Source organism: Balearica regulorum, chromosome Z (assembly GCF_011004875.1).
Source record: "Balearica regulorum gibbericeps isolate bBalReg1 chromosome Z, bBalReg1.pri, whole genome shotgun sequence".
Classification (NCBI taxonomy): Eukaryota; Metazoa; Chordata; class Aves; order Gruiformes; family Gruidae; genus Balearica; species Balearica regulorum.
The window spans coordinates 42,898,214-42,925,208 of record NC_046220.1 but is presented as its reverse complement, the minus strand read 5'-3'; the positions used below and the strand labels follow the sequence as shown (position 1 = coordinate 42,925,208).

Below are 26,995 nucleotides of genomic sequence, written 5' to 3'. Positions count from 1 at the left end.
TCAATCCTTTCATCCCCCAGTCTGTATTGATACAAGGGGGTTGTCCTGACCTAGATGCAGGACCTTGTACTCAGCCTTGTTGAAATAATGACTGTTGACTGTTTTTTTAAACAGATCTGGATTCAGCAACAGCAAGACGCTTTTGCATGAGCTCTCTCATTTTCAGTTTTGACTTGGTAAAACTTTGACCATTTGCATCCTAAAGCATTTGGATCTTGATAGTCATTAAATGAAGTCTTCTCAATTGAGAAATTCTGTGAAAGGAAGAATTCAAACAAAGAAATGGAAGAGTAAATTTTATTGATGATGAAAAACTAATTGCATTACACAGTTTCAGCTCTGCTTGAATACTAGTTTTCTAATTTTTCTGTAGCAGAAAGTGCAACAAATCAATTATTCAGACTTGAAACAAACTAGTAATTGTTAATTTCTCTTCAAAAACTGCATAGTTGAGCAGTTGTGCAACAAATACATAAATTTCTGCAAAACCCTGAAGAAAGATCTGATGGTAGTTTTTTTTCTTTGAATCTGGTAGCAGAGGACATCACCTGCACTGGTCAGATTCTGAGTGCCTTTTCCCTTTTTTCCCACTCTGTAAGAAAGAATTAAAACAAATGTTTAGTTAATATACTAGACATGACACTTTATATCTGCAGTTATTTTGTATATTAAAGTTATATAAATTAACAAGAAAAAACTCAGGAGTTAAGTTGCATACTTCTGTTAAATTATACAACTACTATGGGACACAAACTTGTCTTAACACGAAATATTGTTGTATAAATTAAAATAGTCAAGACACTTATACATAACTGAGATGTTACAGCTAGGGATAAAAACCACTCTCGCTTATTGCCTTTTTTGTTGCTTTTTGTTTCTTTGTTTTTAATCCACAGATTTTGGGGGTTTTTTTTTCAAAGGCATCCTTGTGTTTCAAAGCAGTATTCCATTAAAAAAAAGTGCCTTGTTAATCAAAGACAATGCCACAAAAAGTAGTAAAAGAAGAAGGGTTGTCCTAGTCAGCCTGTAATATTACAGGAGAGAATAATAAAAGCAGAAATAACAATGCCTGCAAGGCAGACGAAACAGCTTTCCTAAAATAAAACACACCCAAAAAAAGTAGTTAAAAAAAAGTAAAAACCCAACTGACCAAAAAAAAACCCAAACAACAAACCAGCCCTCAGGGTGATGAATTAAGCAGGAAATATAGCAAGATGTGAAAAGATAAAAACATTAGCCTGGTGTGGGCTAGTGGAAAGACAGCCACAGAATAAGTGATTTTGCATTAATTACTAAGCATATAACAAAGACCATTTTTTTGTAAATTTTTACTGTTACTCTTTTAATACTGTTTATTACAATTAACCACAAGATAAATTTATCTTATTCAAAAATTTATATTTACAGAGAAAAATACTTAACATGAGCAAAGGCATGGATGGGAGGGGAAAACAAACAGACTGAAGTTGTATGTCAGAACAGTGATGTGAATGACTGAATTTGAGAAAAGATTTACTTTAGTTTCAATTAGTAGTATGAGCACTCAGCTTGTCTGTAAGGGACTGAAGAAGCATTTATATTTGTCAACTACTGCCAGCCAATTTTAAGAAGGAACTTTATCACTTGCAGTAGAGTGACAAAGGGAAAAAGACAACACAAAAAGACAAGAGATTACATACAGAACCCCATGTCATGCTAGCCAAACAATTTAACGTAGTCAGAAAAGATCTGTTACTTCAGAAAGAGTAATTATGGCTTAATGAACCAGTTTTCACAACATTACAGTATTTCAATACAGACAATGTGTTGCAACTTGAAATAGGATAGCTTGCCAAAGACTACACAGCTACCTTATAAGTTTCCATTATATATTACAGGCTTTCCTGGTAACCTGCAAAAGGTCACAGTCAAAACAAAAAAAACCCCCACCAAAACAACAGCCAGAAAACCCAAATGTGACAAGTCACATACAAGTACTAATCCTTATCCGCAAAAACTGTCACACTTCAAAAGTCAGAATGTTAAGCAGCATACTGTTTATGCAAAAGTTAACTGAAATTCACTAGCATGAGTTGCATTAGCAGCCAAGTTGAACAAAACAGCATTTGCAGAGTCAGCAAGACACCAACCTTATCACTCATTTCCACACAACTTGTGAATCTCCTACAAAGATGTGGCCAGAGACAGAACTAAGATACAGAACCAAAGAAACAATGTGGCAAAAAAAGCCATGAAGTCTCCAGTTAGTCCAGTTACACACAGTTAGACAGTGAAACCAACCTGTTGCTTGAAGTATGTTTATTGACTACTTACTTCAGGAAGATTGAAAGTACAAAACAGGTGGTAGACTTCAACTTGCAAAAAATGTGCTGTAGTTTTGCTACTGTTTGGGGTTTTTTTGATTCTACAATATGAACCACTAATTTTTTTTGAACTGAAAAAATTAGAGCTAATAGATCAGTTCAGAGCACATTACCTCATGATAGTCTCAGCTACATCAAGAATGGGTAAACTTACAAACACAAAAAATAAGTACCTGGTATTTTGTTAATTCTGCCTGCAGCAGTTTCACTTTGGATCTTTCTTGCTCTAATGCAGCATGAAGTACAGTTACCTAAAAACATACAGAATATGAATTTATAAGATAGTCTTCCTGTCTGTGACTTTATCAAGTCAATGTTGTTCTCCATTACTACGGTGTTGGACAAACAGGTAATACATGCTGAGTTCAAGAGTGACTAGCACTATCTTTATGGATGATCTGAAAGTACAAGTAAAACATTATGTAATGACTTATTTCCCAAGCAAAATCTACTGGTTTACCTGTATAATGATATACAAAAGCTATAAAGTTACCAACTCTTTTGACTTTTGGACTCTGCATTAGTTTATTCCATAAAACACTTAACTGATGTAGTATTATGCAACACAGATAAGCCTATTACATCACCTTCAAAAAATAGTACTGTGTTATATGCAAGACATTTGGACACGTGAAGGGCTTAGAACTAATAGTTGCTGTGGACCAAAAAACAGCGTAAGAGTGTTGCACGACCTCTACTACAGTGACTGGACAACTGACATGTCTTAAGTAATTTGTAGCTCACTTGTGTTCATCAACTTGATACTAGAAATCAAAAAACCCCAAACAAAACAAAACAATACGAAGAAACCCCCACAACCAAAAACCAGACAGAAAAGAAGCATCTTCTGAAGCACCTTTCTGAGCTTCCTGGTTTCAGTTACCAAAGAATGATATTCCTAAGGTGCTGTTCAGGCCAAAATCATTTCAGGCATGCTGAGGTCTGCTGTCTTTCCAGAAACAGTTCTCAGTGAGTCACAGTGGACATTTACATAATACACATCCTCTGACACACATAGTGCAGGGCTAAGGATGAAATGTAACATTTTGCTTCAAACAAGTTTTTGTTTCAGCTTCCTCCCTCCCCCACCTCTATCACTGCCTTTAAATAAATAGCATCTTTGAAATAGCCATGAAATTTTACATTTAGAAATCCTTCCTTACCTGTACAGTCAATTCATTTTTGATAATTTGAGATTCATCAACCTGTAGGAGTATTTCTGCTTTGTCTTTCACTACAGAAAGAGAAACACACAGCATGAGGATCTTTCTAGATTTACAGGTCTTCATCTGCGATAGCACTGTGACCTCACTTTATTTCATTATTTTGTCACCTCTAAATAATGTCTTCTTCACTAAAAGAACAGTAGATGTTGTAAATCAAAGCCAACCATTAGCTATCAATGCCATTAGTCGCAGCTTGAAAAGTTCTGGAGATTAAACCTCAACCTTGCACTACTTACCCACACTTACCCCATAAGGAGCATGAATTTTAGAGATGTCCATTGTGAACAAACTCCATCATAAAAACCAATATTGGCAATGGATCAAGATTTTGGGATCATAAGTTTCACATACGAGCTCAGTCACAGCTATAGAAACTTCTATTTACTCAAATATGGAGATGTTTAACTAGTGTCTGTGAAATATCTGTGGATAACTTAGAATTCTCAATATGAAGAAATGAAGTTTTTTCAAGGCTCAATTCTGTCATGAACTTTCTTATCCCCAAAATACAGAATACTCAGTCTGTAGAAAAACACAAAATTGCTCATTTTATAGTATGTGACTATTCCACAAAGAAAAAACCTTCAGAACTTCACCTCCTTCCTCTCAAGATGAAAATATTTCATCTTGGCTCAGACACTGACCTGAAGTAATAAAGTTCCAAGTTAAAATTTGCAATGATCAATGACATTATGAACATTTGAACTAGTTTAGACATAGTTTTTGTAAACATACTTTAAAGAAAAAAGTTGAGCTCTTTTTTAGCTGAAAAATTAGCCCCGAAAAGAAACTACATTTCAGAGCTAAATTAAGAAATTGAAAAGCAAAGGCAATTTTGTAACAAAATTAGTGTGGCTAGCATCACAGACTCAAACAAATTCATCAATATTAGTAATATTAAAGGATAACTATGCATAACAAATATAAAGATACTAGGATATTTACATATATATTTTTTTTTCCCAAACTTTGACAACAAACCCTGAATCATAAATACTCTGAACAGTGTTCTAACAGAAGAAAATTACCACACAGTTGCATATATAATCCCATGGTTTAGCTATCCCTTCTCATTGTAGGGCAAAAGACTTGCTTTGATGTAGAATGATGTTTCTAACAGCTCAAAGCACAGCTTGCGAAGATGCAAGAATTGAACAGTTTCCTCAAGTGTGTCTAAACAGATGTTCTGATGGAAATCAGTCTAGAACATGTAGCTATCACTAGCAAAAGAAAGTCTAATTCAAAGAATCATTGTACCTAAAATGTAACTGAACAGTTGGTATTTTCAAAGAATGATCTCAACACTCAACTGATTATTTCATTATATAATAATGGAAATGCAATACTGCGTAGTCCACCAAATTCTGTAGTTCACTGGGGTCATTGCCAATTAATAGTTTCTTAGTTCTTTGTAGCTGTCACTGAGTCAAATCCTGATAAAACTCTTAACTTACTTTCACCTTCTTGCATCATCTTCAGAAGCTGTGCATTTCTTGCTTTTACTTCTTTATACTTTGCCTGTATTGAAGAGATTGAATTATTGCATCTATACTGTATTCTATAAACTAAGCATGACTTAGAGTTTAAAATGTTGACTTCTGCGGAGAATCTAATCACACACAGAATCATAGAATCATTTAGGTTGGAAGAGACTTTTAAGACCATCTATGCCTTAATTAAACCACAGCCAAGGTAAGGAATACATAACAGGAGAAGTGGATTAATAGCTGAGAGTCAAGAAAAAAAGGCAAACACAAGGTTTAGAGCAAGTTAAAGAAAGTTACATCCATGCATTGATAGTGCAGGAACCACCATTCGGGTCTGCCTGAACTATATAGGCCTGTTGCATCAAGGCCTTTGAGGTTCCTGCCCTGAAAAATTACAATTATAATGCACTTTCTAGATACCAAGATGATACAAATAGTTTGCTGTATTACTTGGCAAGTAGGACAAGACCCCACTGCTCTACAGGTTATTTTATTCAGCAGTTATTGTTATTGTGTTAGTTTCTTTCCTTTTCAACTCTTTTCTAGCTGATATCACCACACTTTCTTCCTAAGTCAGTCTTTTCCTTAATTGGCCACCAATGTCAATTCTAGCCATGTATCTTAACTGTAAACTTATTTTTCCTGTCACAAGTCTCTTCATACAGTTTGCTCTTGTAGGCTCTTGAAAAAAAGTTTCATTTCAGGCATACTTTTTCTGTAATAAAAAGCTACTGTTTTCCACTGAGTATCACACCAGTCCTTGAGGATAATTAACTCACGTTTAAGCCAGACCTTTCATGGCCACCTAAATTGTATTAAGGTCTTTGGACAAGTTCATAAAATTAAACAGCAGTATCATCATCCATCACTTCACTAGTATCCTTATGCATCGTGTTTATTCTGTCACATGTGATCAAGTGCTGATAGTGGTAAATATGAATGGGTTTATACTTTAAAGTTAAACGCACAGGGATTCCAACTTTAGTGAAAACAGCTGTTAACAAAGGTCATGTCTTTATTACTACAAGTAAAAGTACTTCTTTGAAGCATCAGAAAACTTGCCAACTGCCAACCTGCTCAGCCTACCTTAAGCAATGAATAAAAATAGTAATAATTTAAAATAATTCTATGCTGCTTTACTGTATTTTATTACAATGCCAGTTGCTCATGCACATTTTGCCCTTTTTGCTCTATTTACTATCCAGACAATGCTAACGCGGCCTGACAACAGGGAGACATAAATATTTTCCCTAGCTACTCCGTTATATAGCAATACCATGTAATTATTAATGAGCAAATATTTTTTTTTCCTGGTGTGTTTTAGCATACGGTGAATTTGATTTCCAATTTCACTTGTATGTAACAGGAAAATATATAACAAAATACAGGACTCCATTCTCGCTACACTGCAGCTTTAAAGGAACTTCTCTTAAAGAAATCAATGAATATTTTGTCAGGTTTAACCACTTCAAACATTGGACTGAATCTACAAAAAAATCACCAAAATATGTAGCTCTTAAATGCAAGAAAAGCTGAGTAGAATTTAACAAATAAATAAGTTGGAAAAGACCAAGAAAGGCTGACTTCCTGCTAAAAGCAGAGCTAACTTCCAAGGCAGATCAGATCACTCAAGATCTTGCTTAGTCTTAGATTACTTTTTTTTTTTTTACCACAAAAACAGCAATACTAGAAAACAAGTAGTGAGTGATATGTCAACTATGAAGTTTACTTCTGGATGCTTTGATTTGATTATTTTTAGATGCTTAACTTACTTACCAAGAATGAAGGAAAGTACTGAAGGAATAATTTGCTCTGTAAATACGTAACCTGGGGCCACTCTACAGCATCTCTACGAATTGGTCACATTTTAATAAATACTTTGTTTCAAATGTATCATTATGTAAAATTTTGTCTATCTGAAGGTATTATCAGCTACATACCTCCCACTGAGTTATTATATTCTTCAGTCGCTCAATTTCTGCATCTTTCTTTTCAAGCTCGAGCTTTAGTCGTGCTGTTTTTCCATCTTTCAAAACACTCTCCTATAAGCAAGAAAATATCACTTCTTAATAATTCAGTCATGTGAATTTGATTCTTGGGAAAGACAACTTACTTATTTGTTAAAGATGAGAAATTTTGATCAGAACTAAAGAGGTATATGTGAATAGATACCAAAAGGATAAGAAATGTAGTAATAAATACTGGCATTTTCTGTGGAGCAAAAAGTATTTCAATCACAAGTGTTTCGTGTTAAAAAAATTAAGTCATTTAAATACCTCTTCAGATAGATAAAAATATTACAGTGTTGTGGGTTTTTTAATTCTTTAAGATTATCATGCTTTTGATTTTTGCTTTCTTCTACTCAGGTGCTCCTTTCTGGTCATTGAACAAGCTTCATGGGGCAACCTTCTTCACTTCAGAATGACTGCTGTTTTACATGCCTGGTTGTGTTCATGAGATGGGCAATTATCTGCTTCACTGTAATCAGTGAGCTGGACTCTCCTTTTTTCTCTCTCCAGTATTCGGTGAACATCATCTTCAAGCCTGTTGAAAAATCCTCCATCACGCAGCGAAGACTGGGAAGAGTTCAGTTCCTGTCAAAAATAAGTACTATAACATATCTTCCTTTGCATGGAAGTTAACACTGAGCTAGAAATCAATATGTTTCAAAAACAGCTTAAGCCATGGAAAAGCATTACATCTAGATACTGTTTAATGTTGTACATCCTGAGAATACTGTAACTTCCACCCAGAGAATATGATACCAACTGAAGAGCTTAGAAATTAACTAACAGTTATCATTTAGTTGATGATGAGATTAAACAAAAGCATGGAGTTTAATAATTTTGCACTATGACAACATTAATTTATGTTTTGTTTCACTGTTAACTATTCTTCCTTCTAAGAGTTTTTGTATTTGTGGACTGCACCACAACATACTAGCATCACAATACTTTCTTATCTAATTTGCTTCTTTTTTTTTGTACTACAATTTGTATTTTTTAACATGCTTTTAAATCTGCAAGTTGCATCAAAGACTATCTGAAAACTAAAGAAGCAAGAGGTAGCTCTAAGAAAGCCAATACTAAGTTCTCAAGATAGAAGAACTGCAGACATACAGGTGTATTAAATCTGCATCTGTAAAAATTTTCCAAATGGAAATCAGTCAGTTTCAGAATGAAAATTGATTGTTGCTACATAAAGTGCCAAAATAATTACCTTCTAAACATAAGAGTTTTTGTTGTTGAGGTTGGGGTTTTTTGTTTGTTTTTTGGGGGTTTTTGTATTATTAAACTAGTTTGAATAAGACTTACCTCATGTTTTTTACCAAGGTTATCTGAAAAGAATAGAAAAAAAAAAAGACATCAGTAAGTTACTCAAATCTTACACAGCTGGCCATTGAAACAAGACATTTTGAAAAGCTTTGCAGGGGGAACCCAGCTATTGGAGTACTTCAACATTAACTCTCCTCTCAAAGTCACAATAAACGAAGTCATTACTAAAGCATTAGAAGTCAAGATTATAAACGATGTATTACATCAATCCCTGTATTTGCACCTTCTCCCCGGTATTTAAGACTATTTAACGAAAAGCAGCATCCCATATTCGTTTGCTTCAGTTAAAGTGGAAGGCAATGTCTTTGGTACAGACACTTAAGGAATTTGCTGGTTTGTTTCTTCTTACATCTATTTAGGCTTTTATAGCACGTATCTCACTGTATACCTGAATGCCTTCCATGCCTTCCAGATTGCTGTGCTTTCAATTTTTCCTTTATGCATGTTATTTAGAAATAACGTGCTTAATAAATATTGTAGATTTAGATAAAAAACATCCTTAGAAGAAAAACCTTAGAAAACAAATTACTTCCTTCCTTTTCTAGCACCTGCCTTGATTTCCTCACTAACATTCAGAACCTCTGCTCAATAGACAGAGATGAAGGAATTTTAAACATACAAATAATGCATATAATGAGTATATATAAGTTATTTCAATATTTACTCATCTTATTAGAAGTCAGTATCATGAAGACAGGCAAACAATTACTTGCTATTACCCAGGAAACAGAGACACTCAGTTACCTGAGGAGAGCAAACTTAGTAAAACAAAACAAAAAAACCTTTGATTTTTTTTAAAAAAAGTCACATTAAGAGTGTTTGAGTCCACCACCCACCCCAGGGATACTACATGAAATTATGTTTTCCTTAACCTCTTCTTTTGTTCCTGCTAATCTAACTAGCCCATTATTATATAATGAACACTTAGCTTTTAGACTCGGTAGGACACACTAACTGCAACTCATTCAGTGTTTGTTTAAACACAGTATTAATGAACAGAGATAGAAGGGCATTTTGCTGTTAGCACACACACTATGAAAATTCCAAGTAGAACAGCTCATATGGTATGATAAGGCATACCTATATTACTGTCTGACTGAAAGTCTTTCAGAGACACAGTGAGAGGTTTGTCTTTTCCTTGCTGGTTCTTTTTCTTATTCACAGACTTTGACTGAGATGAAGTATTTTCAACGTTTTCATATTCCTAGAAGAATAAAGTCCCACTGGTATAATTTTCTTCAATACCCAAATGTTTTTCCCTGAAGCTTTATATAGGAAAAAAAATAATGATAATGTACTAAAGGAGATTTTAGCCTTACAAGTAATTTGCAGGCTTCAGATTGGTTTAAAGAATGCACAAAATATCAGCAATTAAGCATTGATTCTGTTCTCTGAAGTAGAGCATTGCTCTTCACTAAACAGCAAATGAACTATCAGCCTAATACTTCCATAATCAGCTACATCAAATTTTATCCAGAAACTCATAAACTGTGAATATACTGTAGTCAAATTCAGGAAAGCAGAGTGCTACACAATGCAGGTTAGTACTTTCTTTAAGGAAAAAAAAAAAAAAAAAAAAAAGAAGAGATCTACTGTAGCTTCTTCTAATTCTCAAAATATGCTTAGTCATTCAGTAGAAGTCAGAAAGCTATTAGTGTGCAGCAATGCTCTACCAATTGACCTTACTCCTATTGAAATCAGACAGGCTGGTACATGATAGCTATTTGAAGCAGAGCCCCACCTCCCCACACATCTACATTAACATTAGAAATAAACTTAAATACTGATTAATTGAATATTTTAATTAAGATTTAAAATAATCTTAAGTGTTAAATAATCTTAAGAAAAAAACTGTTATCTAGAAAGCAAAGATGGAAATGGAGTGTTTTTCTTTCCATAGAAACAAGATTTGTTCAGTCTACTGTATATTTTGAATATCTAGTATATGTTTTAAATTATACAGAGATAATTCTAAAAAAGTCTACAAGTGATGCTACGCCACTATGCCTAAAGATTGTCTTCACTTTAAAAAAGAACTTTATTATGTCAGTTAAAAATTTATCGTTGGTTTTCAAAAACTACGGTACTCTCCCCCTCAAAAATTACTGTTATACAGAGATATTTGTACAATAGCGCATGTGCAATTTTTATTTATGATGCATAATTATATTTAAATTTACATATCTTCATAACATTTCATTGGCTCCTGATTTATTGCAAAAAAAGAAGCAACTTCTGTTTGAAAGAAAATTTTCATCTAAGCATACTTTTTCAGAACAATTCTTTAGTGTTCCTTAAGAACCACTCAGAAAAAAGCATCCTGGCCAGCTAAGAAAAAGTAAAGAGCTTATTAGAACTAAAATATTTACACTCAAACTAGCAAAAAGATGTTAGCAAAAGATGCCAATGATTCAACCATAACTAACACTTTAAGGCCTAAGGAGAAGTCAGTGCTTTGATTCTCTTATTCTTCAAATGTGCTGCATTTTTTCTGAGGAAGGTCAGGATCTCTTCTACTCTTAAAAAATTTCAGTGCTTTTATATGCCAGAAAATTGAAAAAGTAAAACTAATTTTCCACCTTCACAGGCCAATTAAAAAAAAACAAAACCAAAACACCCAATACTATTATATATGGTTTCTTTCAAATCCAGTATTTCTCTGAACTCTTAGGCATCTGAACAGTGTAAGCAAACAATTTACATGAAGAAAATGGTACTTTTAGGAGGGTTTCTTGCTTTTTAAACTTCAAGGGTCAAACTTCTACAGCTTTTACATTAGGATGAATCCTGCAAATACCTTTTTGTGCTCTTCGTATTCTAATTTGCTTAGCAGCAACGCTTTTTCAAGATCAGCTTCAAACATTTCAGATGTCAGCTGAAGAAACAAAATTAACATTTCATGTGATTAGGTTGTTAAAAAAACCACACAAAACCACTAAGGCCACACTAAAATTTCAGTTTCAATACACTTATCGCTACAATTGCCAAAAAGCTGTTTCACTGATGTGACATATGGCATTATTAACAGCTAGTATACCTTTTTGTACCGTAAGTAATAAAATACCTTGTTTCAGGAAACTTTGTGATGGATATAAGCTTACAATAAGTTGTGCACATCTTTATGTAATACAGTTATCACCTTGATGATTTGTTTACGTGAGATTTCTTTAAATTTTTTTTAGTCTGAAACATGAAAACCAGAGGATGTTAAAGATTGAAAATGGTTACTGCAGACCACCAGAAAGTCTAAGTGCTCATCCATTGCGTAGAAAAGATAGGTTAAGTACACTGTATTTTTTTTCTTAAAAGGAGAGCAGAACTAAGAAAGCCTGAATTATTTCAAGATGTTTTCTCTTCCTTTTCTCAGAAAACTTTTAGGAAGTTTGCATTTTGTGATCTCTAGTATAACAATAACCCTACCATAATTTATTTACCTAGCAGTCATTCAATTCAGGACAAGTCTGCATGTTTGAAGCTGGCTATACAAAGGTCGCTACTTCTAAGCGGCAGCAGAGTTGAGAGCTTTACATCTGAATAGTCTCAAAGCCAGTCATCTCCTCCATAGTTTCCCAAGCATGTTCAGTTCAGCTTCTATGCATAGCCTGACTGTCTCTGGATAGATAGCTATAGGCTCACTACCACTTAAACCTATCCAAAAATCTAGAAGCCATGGGTTCCTTTGCTTAGGTACTGGAAGTGCAAAACCAATAGGCAAGCTCCAGATTACACCTAATAGTTCTAAGAAATTAAGATCCATGCACAAAGCTCTTCCAGTGACTCTCTTAAAAGCTTTGCTGAATAAAGACTGTGTTATTTACATAACAGCTCCATAGTTAAGAAAAATGTTGACAATCCTTTAAAAGGGAAGTGCCAGGTAGTATGGTAATTCGGAGGGTAAATATGAAGAGAGGAACTTGTCATGAACTGGGAGATGCTCTTTGTGGAGCTGACCTCTGTGGAAGGAGGGAGACACGTTTTCTCACTCAGTGCTGAATATCACTACCCCTTGCAGTACACCATTTAAAATTTACCTCTTCATTGTCAATATTGTACTATGGGACAAGTGAAACTGTGGAATTGAGAGGCTAGGACTTCATGCCTTCTGAATATGAAGAATTCAAACTCATGTCTCCCCTCTCAGACAAGCACGTGCCATTTGCAGCTTGAACCTTCTTGTGAATCAGTCTCTCCAACTCAGAGAACAGATACTTTTATTAAATCTTAAAATACAGTCAGCATGACTTTATGAAAAAGCAACACAGGGACAGCAGAACAGTTAAAACCACTTATTGACATTTGATGCAGCCTTGACTAAACAAGGTAATCTGTCAAACCTTTCAATGCCATTTTGTTTGTTTTCAATGCCATTCTCAAGTCTGTTGAATCCATTTTGCAGCTGGTCCCCTGTCTTTCCCAGAACAAACCTACCTTCATTTCAAAAGAATACTTTACCTCCTCTTCCTCCTACAGGGACCTCCTGTAAGTTCTAAGGACCATCTCCTGCTAATCTTAAGTGTGGTGCTATTGTGGGCTTTAAGATAGTTTAACTGATACTTCCTTTAACCCATACCACACTAACATAAGCACGGCTTCTCTCTCTTTACCTTTTTCTCTGTATCTGTGTTTAGTAAACAACTTTTTCTTAAAAAGCTATACATAGACCCTATTGAGTGTATATTCCTGAAGGGGTGGTAATGATATGTCCTGGTTTCAGCTGAGATAATTTTCTTTTAGTAGCCAGTAGAGCGCTGTGTTTCATATTTAATATGAAAATAATGTTGATAACACACAACATCTGTTTTCAGTTGTGGCTGGGTAGTTGTACACCAAGTCAAGGACTTTCCAGCTTCCCACGCCCTCCCAGGTGCACAAGAAGCAGGGACAGTACAGCCAGGACAGCTGACCCAGACTGGCTAAAAGGATGTTCCCTACCATAGAACATCATGCTACGGATATAACTGGGGAAGTGAGCCGGGAGGTGGGATTGCTGCTGGGAAACAGACTTGGTATCAGGTTATTGTTTAGGTTTTTCTCCTTCTATTGTGGTGACCAATTACATTTGTGCATCACTTGGATTTTTATTATTATTACCATTGTTACTCTTTTCCTTTGTTATCCTATTAACCTGCCTTTATCTCAACCCACATGGGTTTTTTTCATTCTCCTCCTCTTTCCCTTGGGGTAAAGCCACAACATGAGATAAACTGGTACATGAGAAATTGCTGATAAGAACTTTAACACCCTCCATGTGAGGCTTCACTGTCTGTCAGAATTCAAGAAGAAATGGGCTGAGAGAGACAGGACCTTGCTGCTAAATGGCCGAGACACTGACTTGAGTAGGGTAATTGCTGCATACACGTGTACCACGCAACACCTCCCAATAAAAGTAAGGCAGCTTCAAGGGGATGAACAGTGCAGATGTAAATCACCCTGCAGCCATGTTTTTGGCACAGTCATAGGAAGGGAAAGAACAGCTTGGAGCCAGATTTTATTTCAAGTTACTTAAGAATTAAACTAAACAGAATCTAGACAAGTGCCTGCCCCACCTCCTCCTGGGTCATTTAGAGATACAACTGAGTGGTCCATGTTTTGAACAAGCGTGAGGAAAAACTACCTGCAGCCCTCAGTCATGTATCAGTTCTGACTCCATGTGCTCAGACCGATTAGACATTACTGCTCAGCAGATTTGCCTTTCAGATCTACTCCAAAGCATGTGCTTTTCTTCGCTCATTACTATGCTCAAAGCATCAAGTCTCTAATACTTGTACGTTGCATCTGTAATCAAATTTACCTTAAGATCACAATTCTTTAAATCAGAATTATCCATGGATTCTTCAAATTTTAGTCTTACAGAACATAACAAATAATAATTTAACAAGTGATAAGCAAACACTGTAACTCATTACTTAAAAAAGTAACCTTGTATGCATATCATGAAATGGAACTGTTACAACAATTTGAGCAACAAGATTACAGACAATAGAACAAGTTATTACCTAAACTGTTGGTGATAATATCAAACAGAAATAATGAAGCAAAGCTGTGGAGATTGAAGGCTCGTCGTTCTTTGTGTGACACTGGCCTTTAATGCCTAATTTTTATTTCAGGGTCACAAGTCCTCTACTGCTGTGTTAGTAGGCTACTGCAGAAATCAGCAGGAGCTTTTAGTAATTCTCCTTAAAAGCCTAAAAATTCATACACCATAATTAAAATAAATGCCTCACCATTTTCACTCGTGTCCTTTTTTCCCCTCTCATATAAGAAAAAACAAGAAAAAGCTAATTCAATGCCTGCCAGTGCTGTAATACATGGGCAGCATCTACAAACAGTGAAATAACAGTTTTAAAAAGAATTGTATTGATTATGCATATTTTATCCTAACAAGACATGCATCCATATTATATACTTTGAGCTATAGCAAACATTTTGATTGCTGTTCTAAGACACGAATCACAAGTAGCAATTTCTTTTTCCATCCATCAGATTCCAATATTCACATTTTTAAGAGTTTCCGGGTAAAGTTAAAAGTAAGTTTGAAGCAGTTTGGGCAATTCTTTGGCACTTTGAAGTCTAAAACCCAATGCTTTAAACCATTCATGAACCACAAATTTTCACTGTAACCTTTATGGTTTCCTCAAAACCTACAGCATCAAAGTCATACCAATAACTTGAAACAAAGTTTAATTATTTCATGTTTACAAAATATCAACACTGCACTCTAACAGTGATCACACCAGTGTCAACCATTTCACTAAATGTTTAGTGTAGCAAAAGAAGAGTTAACACAGGATTTGCTGGAAAAATATTCACAGTCCACACTGTACCTCCATTCTTTATGCTCAGCCCACTGTGACCACAGAAAGCTGTTCAGAACGTAGTTATGCTGCAAAACAGTCTATTCTTCAACCTCAAGAACTGTGACAGCATTTGGCTATTTCTTTTTCTCATAAAAATGGGAGAGAGATGTCTTTTGAACTATAACTATCGTATGTTACAATTATGGTAATTGCTTTAAAGTTATTTTTAAAATAAAAGAATCCTATGGTAACTTCACAGCCTATGTCAGTAAGATCAAAATTAATAAAAATTTATTGTTTATAACTGTGTTTACTTTCTCTGACCATTTCACCACCCAGTAATTACACTATACAATTATTTTTTACCTGAAATAATAGTTTCATACCACACAGAATAAAAAAACCAGCAAGCACTGAACAAAGCAAATCTGTACCTTAAAAAGAAATTCTGAAGTTAACTAGGTCTGGAAATTTTCAAGAGGATTATTAGGCCATTACTCTACTGCTAGGATAACCATCAAGAAGCCTGGAAAGTTAAGCACTTGGCTATACCCTGTTTAAGGAAGCACTATACCAAAGCAGTAGCAACACACAAAAATCAAGGACACTATCCAAATGTCAGTCTTTCATCAATATAGCTTTCTATATCATGTCTTAATTAGAACAAGCAGCAGTTCAATACCATCTTTTTTGGTGAGACTAAGTTGAAAATGTCTCTGTAAAATAAAATAACATCCCAGTAGATGCCACCATAGAAGTTCAACAGCTTCATGAAACACTTTTTAACTCCAGTTGGTGTCACTTATTAGTAATTTGCCTTGGAAAAGTTTTTGGAAAGTAAAATGCTCTGAAGGGCATCTTCAAGCATAACAAGACAGGTCAAAATATTATCCACAGTGAATGTGTACGTAGCAGAAAATTATGTAAAAGGAACCTAGAAAAAAGTGTACCAAAACGTTTCTTTAAGCACTATCTGAAAAAATGCACTAAACCAAATTCTTTCTTTGTTCATCTATGCTATTTTGGCCTAAAATAGTTAAAGTACTGCAAACAATTCATAACATTCATATACTTTAAAACACCATACAATAAACTCACTATACATTCTTCAGTGTCAAAAAGGAGTATTTTAAATGCTGAATTCAAGTCAAGAACCAAAAAGGCCGGTTTCAGCTGTAAGTACTGTTCCTAACTGACATCACAAGAACAGCAAACTATTGTATTTGTTCAAGGTGAAGATTATTTTACTGTTTTGGATTTAAGTGCATTTCAGTGTGTAGTTTCTGTTTGTGGTAGCTTTGGCAAGAAGAAACACAGCGAAAACATTTTATTTGCCTTCATACTGGCACAGTCTTTGCTTTATCTTTCTTTTAGCCTTCAAGTGTTAATGAATCCTACTAACAGTATTATTACCAAAACGATGTTCTAACATTAAAAAACAGAGGTTCCTACACTGATAGAACTACCCTAGTGTGCTAAGAGAGACAGTCAGCACTCAGAGTTCAAGTGCTCTTTGTTACTTAGAAACAAACCAGTTATTTCATGCCTAACAGAACTTACCAAGCCTGGCATACGATCCAGGCTGTATATCCATATATTGCTCCACCAAAATATCCCCAGCTTCGCTCCCACCACAGCATTTCACTATCCTTCCATGGTTGTATTTCTACTTGTTGTCCAAATGATAGAGATTCCTCTTACCACACTCCAGTAATCACAGTCCAGCTATGAGGTATGCAAAGAGCAGCATGTACTGGCTCTAAACTCTATTCGACAGAAGATCCGGCCTGAATTTCCACTGAAACCTTTCCTTCTGTATGGCAGTATTTTGTTGCTTACTCTCCAGCCATCTCTCTTTATCCATGAGACTTAACTTCATGGTGTAACATATTTTAGGAAAGCCAGAGACAACTAAATACAGTAAACTGTACCTGCTCATCTCTTTGTCTCCACTCCTGCCAATTTTCTTCCTGAGAGTCCTTCTGCAATGCAGTGTGCAGCTTTCGTTCATGCTGAGACAGACAGCTTCCATGTGAGGATTTCTGAGGAATCTTTTTAAAAGCAAGGTTTCTGAGCTGAAAAACAGTTATTTTTAACATTCATCAAAACATCGACGAGCATACAGAAACAGCCTTAATGCTAACAAAGGCATTCAGACACAAGTGCAAATAGACACGCATGTGCTTTACCTTCCTCTGTAGTTTGGGATACATGTTTGTTTAATCATTTGTGGTACACACTATAATGTAAATTATGGAAAACTGTGGATCGAAACACCACAGCCACATAACAAAACAATGAAAAAGCAAATATATTTTGCCGGCTGAAAGTACATTCAACAAATCTGAAAAGATAACTTTTTCCAACAGATTTCATGCTGGATCAGATATTACGGTGTGCTCACACCTGACTCAAATTAAATATAATGCCAAAGAAAACGTGGTATACACAGATTTGGCATCAGCAAACAGAGGAGCTAGAAGTTCAGGTAGAAAAAGAACAATGTAGACAGTCCTTACAGTTTGTCAACAATCTAAAGTTGGTGATGTTTTAAGAACATGCATTAAGAATTATTTTTAATCACTGCACCATACGGATACAACAGTGCCATCTTAAAAATACCTTACATAATTATAAAATTTGTTAGTGAACAAATAATCTGCAAATTTGGCAGCTGAAAGACATTCACTGCTCAAGCTTAAGCATTAACTGATACTCTAGTCCTTACCTGGAGTGAAAATAAAGGCACCGATCTACTATCAATTTAGAGACAGGGATTTCCTTAACATAAAGGCTCCCGGAAGGGAGAAAGAAGCTATTATCAGATGAAGAGAAACAAAGTACAATAACAGTGTTCTCCTTAATGTGTGTTTATCCAGTGCCATGACTCCTTCTTAAAATGGCAGCTCAATTTAGCTTAAAGTTACTTAAAATCAGGTAATAATGCAGATACTTCAGAATTGTTTTCCTTCCCCCTGCCCCCCCCCCCAAACAGTCCCTTGTCATACTGCCTTCTGCTTCGCTACTGTCTCTCTTGCTGCCTGCACCAGCACTACAATCCCTTGTTCCTTCTTCAGATTACAGTGCTGGCAAGAACACTGGTGCAGACCATTCTGATTTATAACTTCAGTGGAGTATAGCCATAGACATAGTATATGCTGGGGTGAAGAAAATGAGTCAGCCCTTACTTGCCTCTCTGCCGTCACAAGAATAAGTATCATTTCCATGCAAATGAATTTCTGTAGATATATGCGATGCTTATGCATACACGCAATTATTTTGATGGCGTTAAAAAGTTTTGATGATGTTAAGACAGATATAAAGAAACATCAGGGTATGCTTACTGAAAACTTAACCTTCAATATAAAAGAACAGCATCAAAGCTGGAAATAAAAAAATCACTTAGCATTACTGCAACTACTAAAATTTCAAAGATTTTTCAGGTTAATAGATACTAAAATAAAAGATGGGTTTGGGGGTTTTGTTTAACATATGAAATTTGGTAAGAGATGTGTACAGTTTCAGGCAAAAAGATTATCTCAGATTGGTTGTTCGACATAGCAATCTAGAATTCCAGTTCCCAGAATCTTGGAAGAAATCTTTCAGTTTCACATCTTAATTGCCATTTCATCTGAGGTTTAAGAATCCCAAAGCCAGAAAATCACCACTGTTCTTCACTCTGCCGGCCACCCCCCTGCCCTGCCGCTCCCAATTCACAGGGGGAAAAAAGGAATTAAGGGGCTGGAGTGATGGATAAATCTGAAAATTACAACTTAGGAAACCAGATTTTAAAGCTCTTCAGACAGAGTAGGTAGGCCTATCTCCTAAAAAGACTTGAAAACACCTCTGAATTTTAACATGCTGGCTGTTCAAATAGGCAACTAGAACTGACTACCTACAAACCTCTGAAAACAAGTTGTTTCTTATCAATCACTTTTTAGAAAGGTCATGCCCTTCATCAGAAATTTATTATTCAAGTGGTGCTATCAAAAAAGTGAAACCTAACAATTTATTCTCACTCAAAATTTTCAACTTGCATAGTAGGGAGTATCCTATGTTTATATAAGAATTCTTAATAAGGGAAAGAAAAAAATGTAGTCTCTGTCACTAAATAGCATTTGTTTCATTAAAAAAAAAAATAATGACTTGCCAGGGACAGCAAAAATTATTTATAAAAACCTCACTCACTACTGAAAACACAACTCCTTTACCTCATTGGCCTCACTCTGCTGCTGTTCTTTCTTTTTTCTCCTTTTCTTTCTTTTTTTCTCATTTGCAGATGATCTTCCCCCTGAAGCCTGAGATTTACTGGCACCTCGGCCACTTCGTCCTTTTCCAGGCTCCGAATCAGTGTCGCTTTCGACTTGCAGTAAAGCAAAACGAGATGCAGTGGTAGGAACCGAACTGATTACAGTAGATGCCATTGCCACATCGGAAATTCTACTGAGCTGGTTTCTTTTTAGTTATCAGGTTTCCTAGGAAATTAGTACAGAAATGAGAATGAAAACAGTGTTTGACCGAACAATCAGTAATTCATATCTGTTAGCTACAGGATTAGTATTAAAAAAATGCCAAAACTCAGTATTATTTCTATTTTTACTAAGCTGTATTATCTTAAGTATTCAAACGAGAATAACAAAAGGGAAGAACAATCTATAAACCAACAGTAATTTTAGGCTACTACTTTTGTTCCTGAGAGATTATGTTTGATGGAAAAAAACAAGTAGGAGGCTCTGAAACAAGTTGGCCTTCATGATCTGGGGACGAGGAAAAAAAAAAAATACAGTGTAGTGCTCCAAAACTGTTTCAGATTCCACCCCTTGAGCCTGACAAACATACAGTTTGAGAAAGAAAACAAGTAGGTATTATGCATATGCAGGCTCCAGTTTTGGGTAAACAGGCTTATTTCTTATTTTACAAGTAGTATCATTCTGTTCCCAAGCCACTGGAAATTCAACAAGCAGTTTTCTCCACAGCAAGGCAAGCCCAGCATTGTGGCTAGTACTGCTCTCAAACATTAGGCTCACCTGCTCTTACAGCACAACATACAGGATGAGGGGAGTGGGGAGGCAGAATTGGGAAACACACTTATGGCTTCTGTTGCCCCCTGTAGCTGCAATCAATGTGTATATCCCCATGATACCATTCCAAAGTACAAATCATTTGTCTAGTGTAAAAGTGAAATTTTTGGCATAAGAATATTTGGCTACTTGCAATTTTTCCATGCAAAGTTTAGTGAATTAAGAGAAGATTGAAAATGATGTTATTTCATCAGTGATAAGTTTCATAGAAAACATCTAGCTATGTACTACAATAAAGAGGTGCAGTGAAATAACACATTCTCTTTTGAAAGAAATCCTTACAGTTTGGCAAGTGTGAACATAAGCAGAATGTCTGCTTAGGTGGTCTACAAATGTGTTGCTTGTTAACTACTATTACAGAAGAACATGAGAATCCACAGAAATTTCAAGAGATTGTTTTTATCACTAAATTCCAGACTTTCTCAAGGGCAAACCTGTCTAAGTGCTCTACAGACACTCAGATGTATCAACACGAAACAATGTTATGTTAGAAGTGCTATGGTAAATGGTCACCATTGTGACCATTAACCAAAAGAATTATTACAAAGAAGTATTACATTTCATTTCTCAGAGGTGAATGAGAATCAGCAAGTAAGCTAATACTGTCCTTATTTAAGTTTACCAAAGACAAAGGCTACAATGAACAACATTCTTCTCATACAAAAGTTACCCTACTCTATTTTTCTCAAAAAAGGAGAATTAAGCTGATTGTATGAAGCTGGTTGTATCCTATAAACAAAACAAACTTGATATCAAATTGTGAATCTACCTGATGATGATGTTCAGACTCTCTGATGAGACCACAACTGCAGATCTAAAAAACCCACATCAGTCACATCTAAAACACCATAAGTAATTAGTACTTCTTACTCACTTTAAATTATTTAATAACAGCATAAGTTTGGATTTTTCTGGGTTTGTACACGTTTTTAAATGCATTTTAATACTCAGTCAAGTTGTGCTCTTACTACTTGAACATGCAGTAAGTTGAAACCTGAAACTGAGAGAAAAGATTAGATTCATCTTCACAGAAAAACAGCACCAGACAGAAGTGCTCAGTCATGCTGTAACACAAACTTACAATACTGGATAGTGCTCTTGGCACTACACCAGACTACAACAGTCCTAATGCTGCAAGTTTGTAAATTCTCTACTGTGTTTGGCTTAAAACAAATTAGTGCAGTACAGGATGACTCCAGAAATGCCAAAAGCTTGACATTTCTAGTCTCTATCTACTGTGAAATATTTGAGTTTTCATTCAAACAAACAGCACAACACAGTCTTTATTGTCAGCTGCTAATGGTGCAAAATACTTCTTTTTGCCCATACAATTTGAAAATATTTCATATTTTCAAGCTACAGTGATCTGTTGGAAACACAATTTTAGAGAAAACATCATCAAGATACAATTATTAGACACTTTAGAACAAGAGATAAAGAAAGATGAAAAGAGGTTGGACTCAGCCATAGCAGCTGAAGCTCTACATCACTATGAAATATGGCTGCAAACTCCTCTCTCGCTTTTCAACAAATACAACAAAAATACAACAGGTTTACTTTTCCTGTCTGACTGTAGTTGGCACGCAATCAAGTGCCCAGATGACAAGCATATTAGGCAAGTACTACTCATGGAATTCTGCTGTTATAATTCCCTGAAATACAACATGAAATAACATTAAATTAATTTATGGAAGTTTATTCCTCAATTATATTTGTTTCCACTGAATAGGAAAAAAAAATAATAAAAAAAAGATAGCAAAGAGCTTGTAGAGGAAACTGCAAATACATGAGATTATAGATTATTTTTCAGTTAAGTTTGGAAGACCAGTTACTATTGCTAACTCAGTTAGTAGGTCATTTCAATATAGCTATTTATATTAGAGCAGGATGTAATCATCCCACTTCTGCAACACTTAAGATGGATCCCAGTGATTCACAGAGGCCTACTGCCATGCCATGCTTCACATTTTAACACTGCAACTACAATTACGACAGCCAAATGATACCATGTACCTAATAGTTCAGTTCCAAGATTTTACTGCCCTCCCAACAGGAAACCAATGGACTGATCTCAAAAGCTTTCAGCTAAGCATAGGTGCTTGCCACCCCTTTCACAAGATTATTTTTTTTCCTTTAACAGAGAATTATAATTTGTATTGTTCTTTATTATTACAGGTGTGAACAGTCTTATAAAATTAAAGCACTGACATTCTTGAGCTTGAGGCTGTGCTCAAAGTGGCTTTTTGATCATGCAAAAACAGAATTCAAATACCATAGCGTGTTTTGTAATTCCATGGATCAAACTAGGATCTGAAAAATCATATCAACCTTTACAGTGGTTTCAGGAGTTTGGCAGTCTGAGAAGTGTTATGTATTCATAATAGTCAGATGGCCACAGCCTATCTACATGCAAGACAATTCCTCTCCTTACGATATGGAGTACAGCAAAAATCTCTAAGAGCAGTAAAAGGAAGCAAAGTGTGCTTGGGGCATCTACGGAGCTCATTAATATCTCAAGCAAGACTGCAACTTAAAGCCTAGCAAACAAACATCAGTACTTGGAGTTGTTTCCATGTGCGTCGTGCATTACAGCTAGTCATACGGTTCTGAGAAGACTTTCTCTAATGTACCAAGAAAGTTATTAACCCTCCATTTTTATGTTAATGAAAAGATCACTGATAATGCATTTCACAGGTGCGACATCACTATGGCATCGATACACAGATGGCAACAATAAATGACTCAGTTTTCAAAACTTTGTTTTATAAACTACTAGTTCAACTGTCTCTGCAATCTGTTTCAAACAATAAAGTTTGTGAGAAGAGTTCCTACAACGAAAATGACATATTATTCATACTGATGTATCAACAACATACAATAAGCATGATACACCACATAACTTCAAGGCAACATAAAAGGATTTGTTATAGCTAGCAAGTAGTCATTTTATTGACACTCTACTGATTCCTGGGTCATACTCATCTATAAATCATGTCAGCCTACATGAATGGATTATTTTGGAATTTGATACTAAATCAAGAGAAGTTGGTCCTATTTATGAAACATATAATGTATTACTTTAGCACATTTGATACAGTGATTTGTAAGCAAAAAGTGCTTAGTCTAAGTTCTTGATAAACAAGGAGACATATTTAAAAAGTTTAACTGTGACATGATTGAAAAGGTGTCTTTTTAACTGCAGTTCCTTGAAGTGTACTAAGTATATTCAGAAACAGAAGATCCATCAATGCCCTGAAGAGCTTCAGTCTTGTTTCAGACATGACATAACAAAGATTGCAGTAATAAAAGTAACACACTCATCTGGTGTTACCATAACTTGAAATCCCCTTTGCATCAGTTCCTTGCATTTACCCACCTGGTGCGGGTGAAATAGCTTTTGAAATACTGTTAAAGTTTTAAAAGCTCTACTGTAAACTGTCCAATACGCATACTAAGAAGAGTTTAGCACACATCCACAAGCTTATTTTGTTTGAGCATCAGCAGCTTCCTGGCCTGCGTGCAGCTTTGCACATGTGCATGAGTTACCATATAGCTGGCAAGCGTTCAAGCACCCCTAAGAAGTGAGCAGTACGTCACAATGTAGGAACCTCTGGTCTGATGCCAGTAGTACACCTTCAAGCACCTATGAAATAACCGCATAGCTTTAAATGTGAGGCTTTACTATGTCAAGGAAAACATGCTGAAAAGCCTAAAAATATAACCCGTTTCCTATTTAACCACTTTCATCGTCTAATAAACCACTAATAAAGATGCACATTTCAGAAAACTTTGATAACAGGGTATTGTCATGCTAAAGCTTCTTCCCAAATACAATCTACTTGTTCCTACCACTAAAATGTATATTTATGATAATCTACAATCAATATACATTCTTAGCAAACACCTGAAGCATTGACTGACTTCAGTACTTGCTTGTAAAACTGAAATAACACTGAAATACACAATATACATTTGTAAATGAAGGAACGTGTCCATTCCCTACTGGTGCTGATCAACCTTCATACCTTCTGCACATTACGTATTGATCTTTGCCTGTTTATACGTTTACCACAGCAAGCTCAATCTACTTTTCCTTATCGGTGAATTTACAGGAGGTCCTCTCAGTTGGACAAGCTCTCTCCATTCAAATTGCTTTTGTTTTATGCCATCTGATCAAAAGCTATAAAGCTGCATTAAACTGCTCTAAATCTTTAAAATTACCTAAAGTCAATTCATCAGCTTGTCAATTAGTTTCACAAGTAACTTCACAGCCAAAAAAAAAAAAAAAAAAACCCCAACAAAACCAAACCCCAAAACAAAACAAACAAAAAAAACTATTCATAAATCTACTTGAGAGTTGCAGCACTGGCATACACAGCAGCAATAAACCCTTGGCAGGTAAAGGGCCTTGCACAGTTTGAAAGGGGAATACGGTGAATTTACTACTGTGCTGCGGAAAAACTAATGGTTTTGAGGAACGGGGTTTAAAACATTTTTTTAAACTCAGGATTAAAATGTAAAAGTGACTAGGTAAGTCTGACTTTAGTTTGAGCACAGGGTGCTGAGAAAGTAATACCACCCCCCTAACCCCCTCCCCCCAAAGAAGAAAAAAAAGGGGGAAAAAAGAAGAAAAGAAGTAAACTAGTGAAGCTTTAAAGTTAGAACCTCTATCTAACAAACTTTGAAGTTTCACATTCAATTTACTGTGTGCGTGACTAATGCAACCAAAAATACTAGCATTCTTAGATACCAATACATATTAGTAATCTCAATTAACCAGCGATCAGTAAATACTACGTTCTAGCGACGTTTGGGCTTCTAATTACGACCAGCGCTTTTTTGCTGTAGCTGATTTTTTTTTTTTTTTAAGGAACGCATCTCTCACCAAAACACACAACCAGAAGCAGCAAGCCTTCCTTGTGCCACTGAAGATAACAAACGGGTAGAAAAAGTCACTTTTGGGGAAGAGGCGCCTGTACTCCCGAGGCAGGCAGACACGGCTCCGGCCCCCCCCCCCCCCCCCCCCCCCCCCCCCCCCCCCCCCACACCGTGAGTTTGCCCGACCCGCGCGCCCCGGCCGCTCCCGGCCAACCGCCCCGCGGCCGACACCTGCGCCACGCCGCCCTCCCGGCCCCGGAGCGCCGCTCTCCCGCCGGGGCACGGCGAGGCCCACGCAGAAGGGGCCGCTAGGAGGCACGGCTCCCGGCCCCGGGTGGACGCGCTGCCTCCCCGCCGCCACAGGCCCGCGGCCGCCCCCTTCCCACCGCGGGCAGCGCCGGGCAGAGCAGGGCGGCGCAGAGCCCCGACCGCCCCGGAAGGGAGAGCAGGTGGGAGCGGGGGGGGCAGCAGCCGAGAGACAGACGGACGGACGGAGGGGCGGGCGCCCCCCGCGGGACACTCACTCGGGTCGCGGCGGCAGGGAGGGAGGGAGGGAGGGAGGGAAGGAGAGCAGAGGAGAGCAGCCGCGCCGCGGCCCCTGGGCGGGCGGTTACAACGGGCCGGCGGGGGCGGGGCGCGCGCCGCAGCCGTAGCCGTAAGCACGCGCGCCGCTGGCCGGCGGGTTGATGTCCCTCGCCCCCTGGTTGGCTGGGTGCTGGGCACCGGGGCGCGCGCTGCGGATACGGGGTCCCGCCGGGATCAAAATAACTACTGGGCGCGGGTCGCCTACCCTCAGCCCCCCCCCCCGCCCCCGGGGCGGCCGCAGGGCCGGCACTGCCCGGCACGCACCGCCCGGCATGCACCGCGGGAGCGCCGCCGCCGGCCCCGGCGCCGCGTCGGAGGTCGAGGCGAGCTGGGACGCCAGCTGGTTCCGCTCACGGGGCCGCGCGAACCCTTGGCGTGCCCCGGGGCGGAGCTGTGTCCCCGCGGCTGTCGGTGCGCGGCCGCACGCCCCCTTCGAGGCCGCTGCGGGGGGGGTGGAGGGCGCTCCCCTGCCCGGGGGTCCGGGCCTGAGGGGGGGGCTTGCGCAGCAGGGATGGGGGCTGGGGGGGGTGCGGAGCCGGGACTCGGGGGGGCACGGCAGGAGGGCAAATGGCAGGGAAATGGGGTACGCGCCTCCATTCCCCGTTCGATCCTCGCAAAACATCTAACCTGCGTTAGCCGCGATGAAACGCCAAGGGTTTCTTCGAAGTGCTTCAGAGTACCGCCCTTCAGGGGCACTAACGGTCAGCTGGAGGGCCCGCGTTCGGGCTACGACCGAGACCAGAAAAGGCCAGAAGACCAGAACTGGTTCTGTACGGTAGTGAAGGTTTTTAAGCAGGAGCAAATCGCACCACTGCTCTTTGTGACCGTGGCATCCAGTCCAGCAAAAAAAACCCAAAACCAAACACAAAAATAACCCCCTCACCCTTGCCCTTTGTTCGTTTGCATTGATTCTTTCAGCTAGTGCGCTATCCGTGTGTTGCATCATTACAGATCATAGCATAAATAACCCAGGTAATGAGGCTGCCGTTTGCAGTATAACAAAGTTTCCTGTATTGTGTTTAGTGTTAGCTGTCAAGTAAAAGTTACGTAATACTAGAAATGCATAAAATGTGCATTTGTTGAAGTGATGTCCTGCAAATATATTTTTCTTACAAAATATTTTCAGATTCATTTGTAAAGCCCTACATAGAATAACCTGCTTAATCAGCATACCAACCTTAAAAATCAGAGCCGACACACTGTGTATCAGCTGTGCAATAAACGTGCATTCAAGCTGGAAACT

At 37.5% G+C, this 26,995-nt stretch overlaps 1 protein-coding gene across 2 annotated transcripts; it reads right to left on the bottom strand.

Moving 5' to 3' along the window:
• Positions 1 to 283: 283 nt before the first annotated feature.
• Positions 284 to 25,887, bottom strand: GKAP1 (G kinase anchoring protein 1). Of its 2 annotated transcripts, none has more exons than XM_075740332.1 (12): positions 25,692 to 25,887; positions 19,420 to 19,683; positions 17,140 to 17,283; positions 11,209 to 11,286; positions 9,492 to 9,615; positions 8,391 to 8,413; positions 7,518 to 7,670; positions 7,017 to 7,118; positions 5,044 to 5,107; positions 3,527 to 3,597; positions 2,537 to 2,614; positions 284 to 592 (listed from the first exon to the last, which is right to left on the bottom strand). In XM_075740332.1, the coding sequence occupies exons 2-12, from the start codon at positions 19,630 to 19,632 to the stop codon at positions 545 to 547; spliced, it is 1,098 nt and encodes a 365-aa protein (XP_075596447.1). In that variant the 5' UTR covers positions 19,633 to 19,683; positions 25,692 to 25,887; the 3' UTR covers positions 284 to 544. The 2 variants fall into 2 exon arrangements, with proteins under 2 accessions (XP_075596447.1, XP_075596448.1); XM_075740333.1 differs by lacking the exon at positions 25,692 to 25,887 and adding an exon at positions 25,399 to 25,598.
• Positions 25,888 to 26,995: the final 1,108 nt, after the last annotated feature.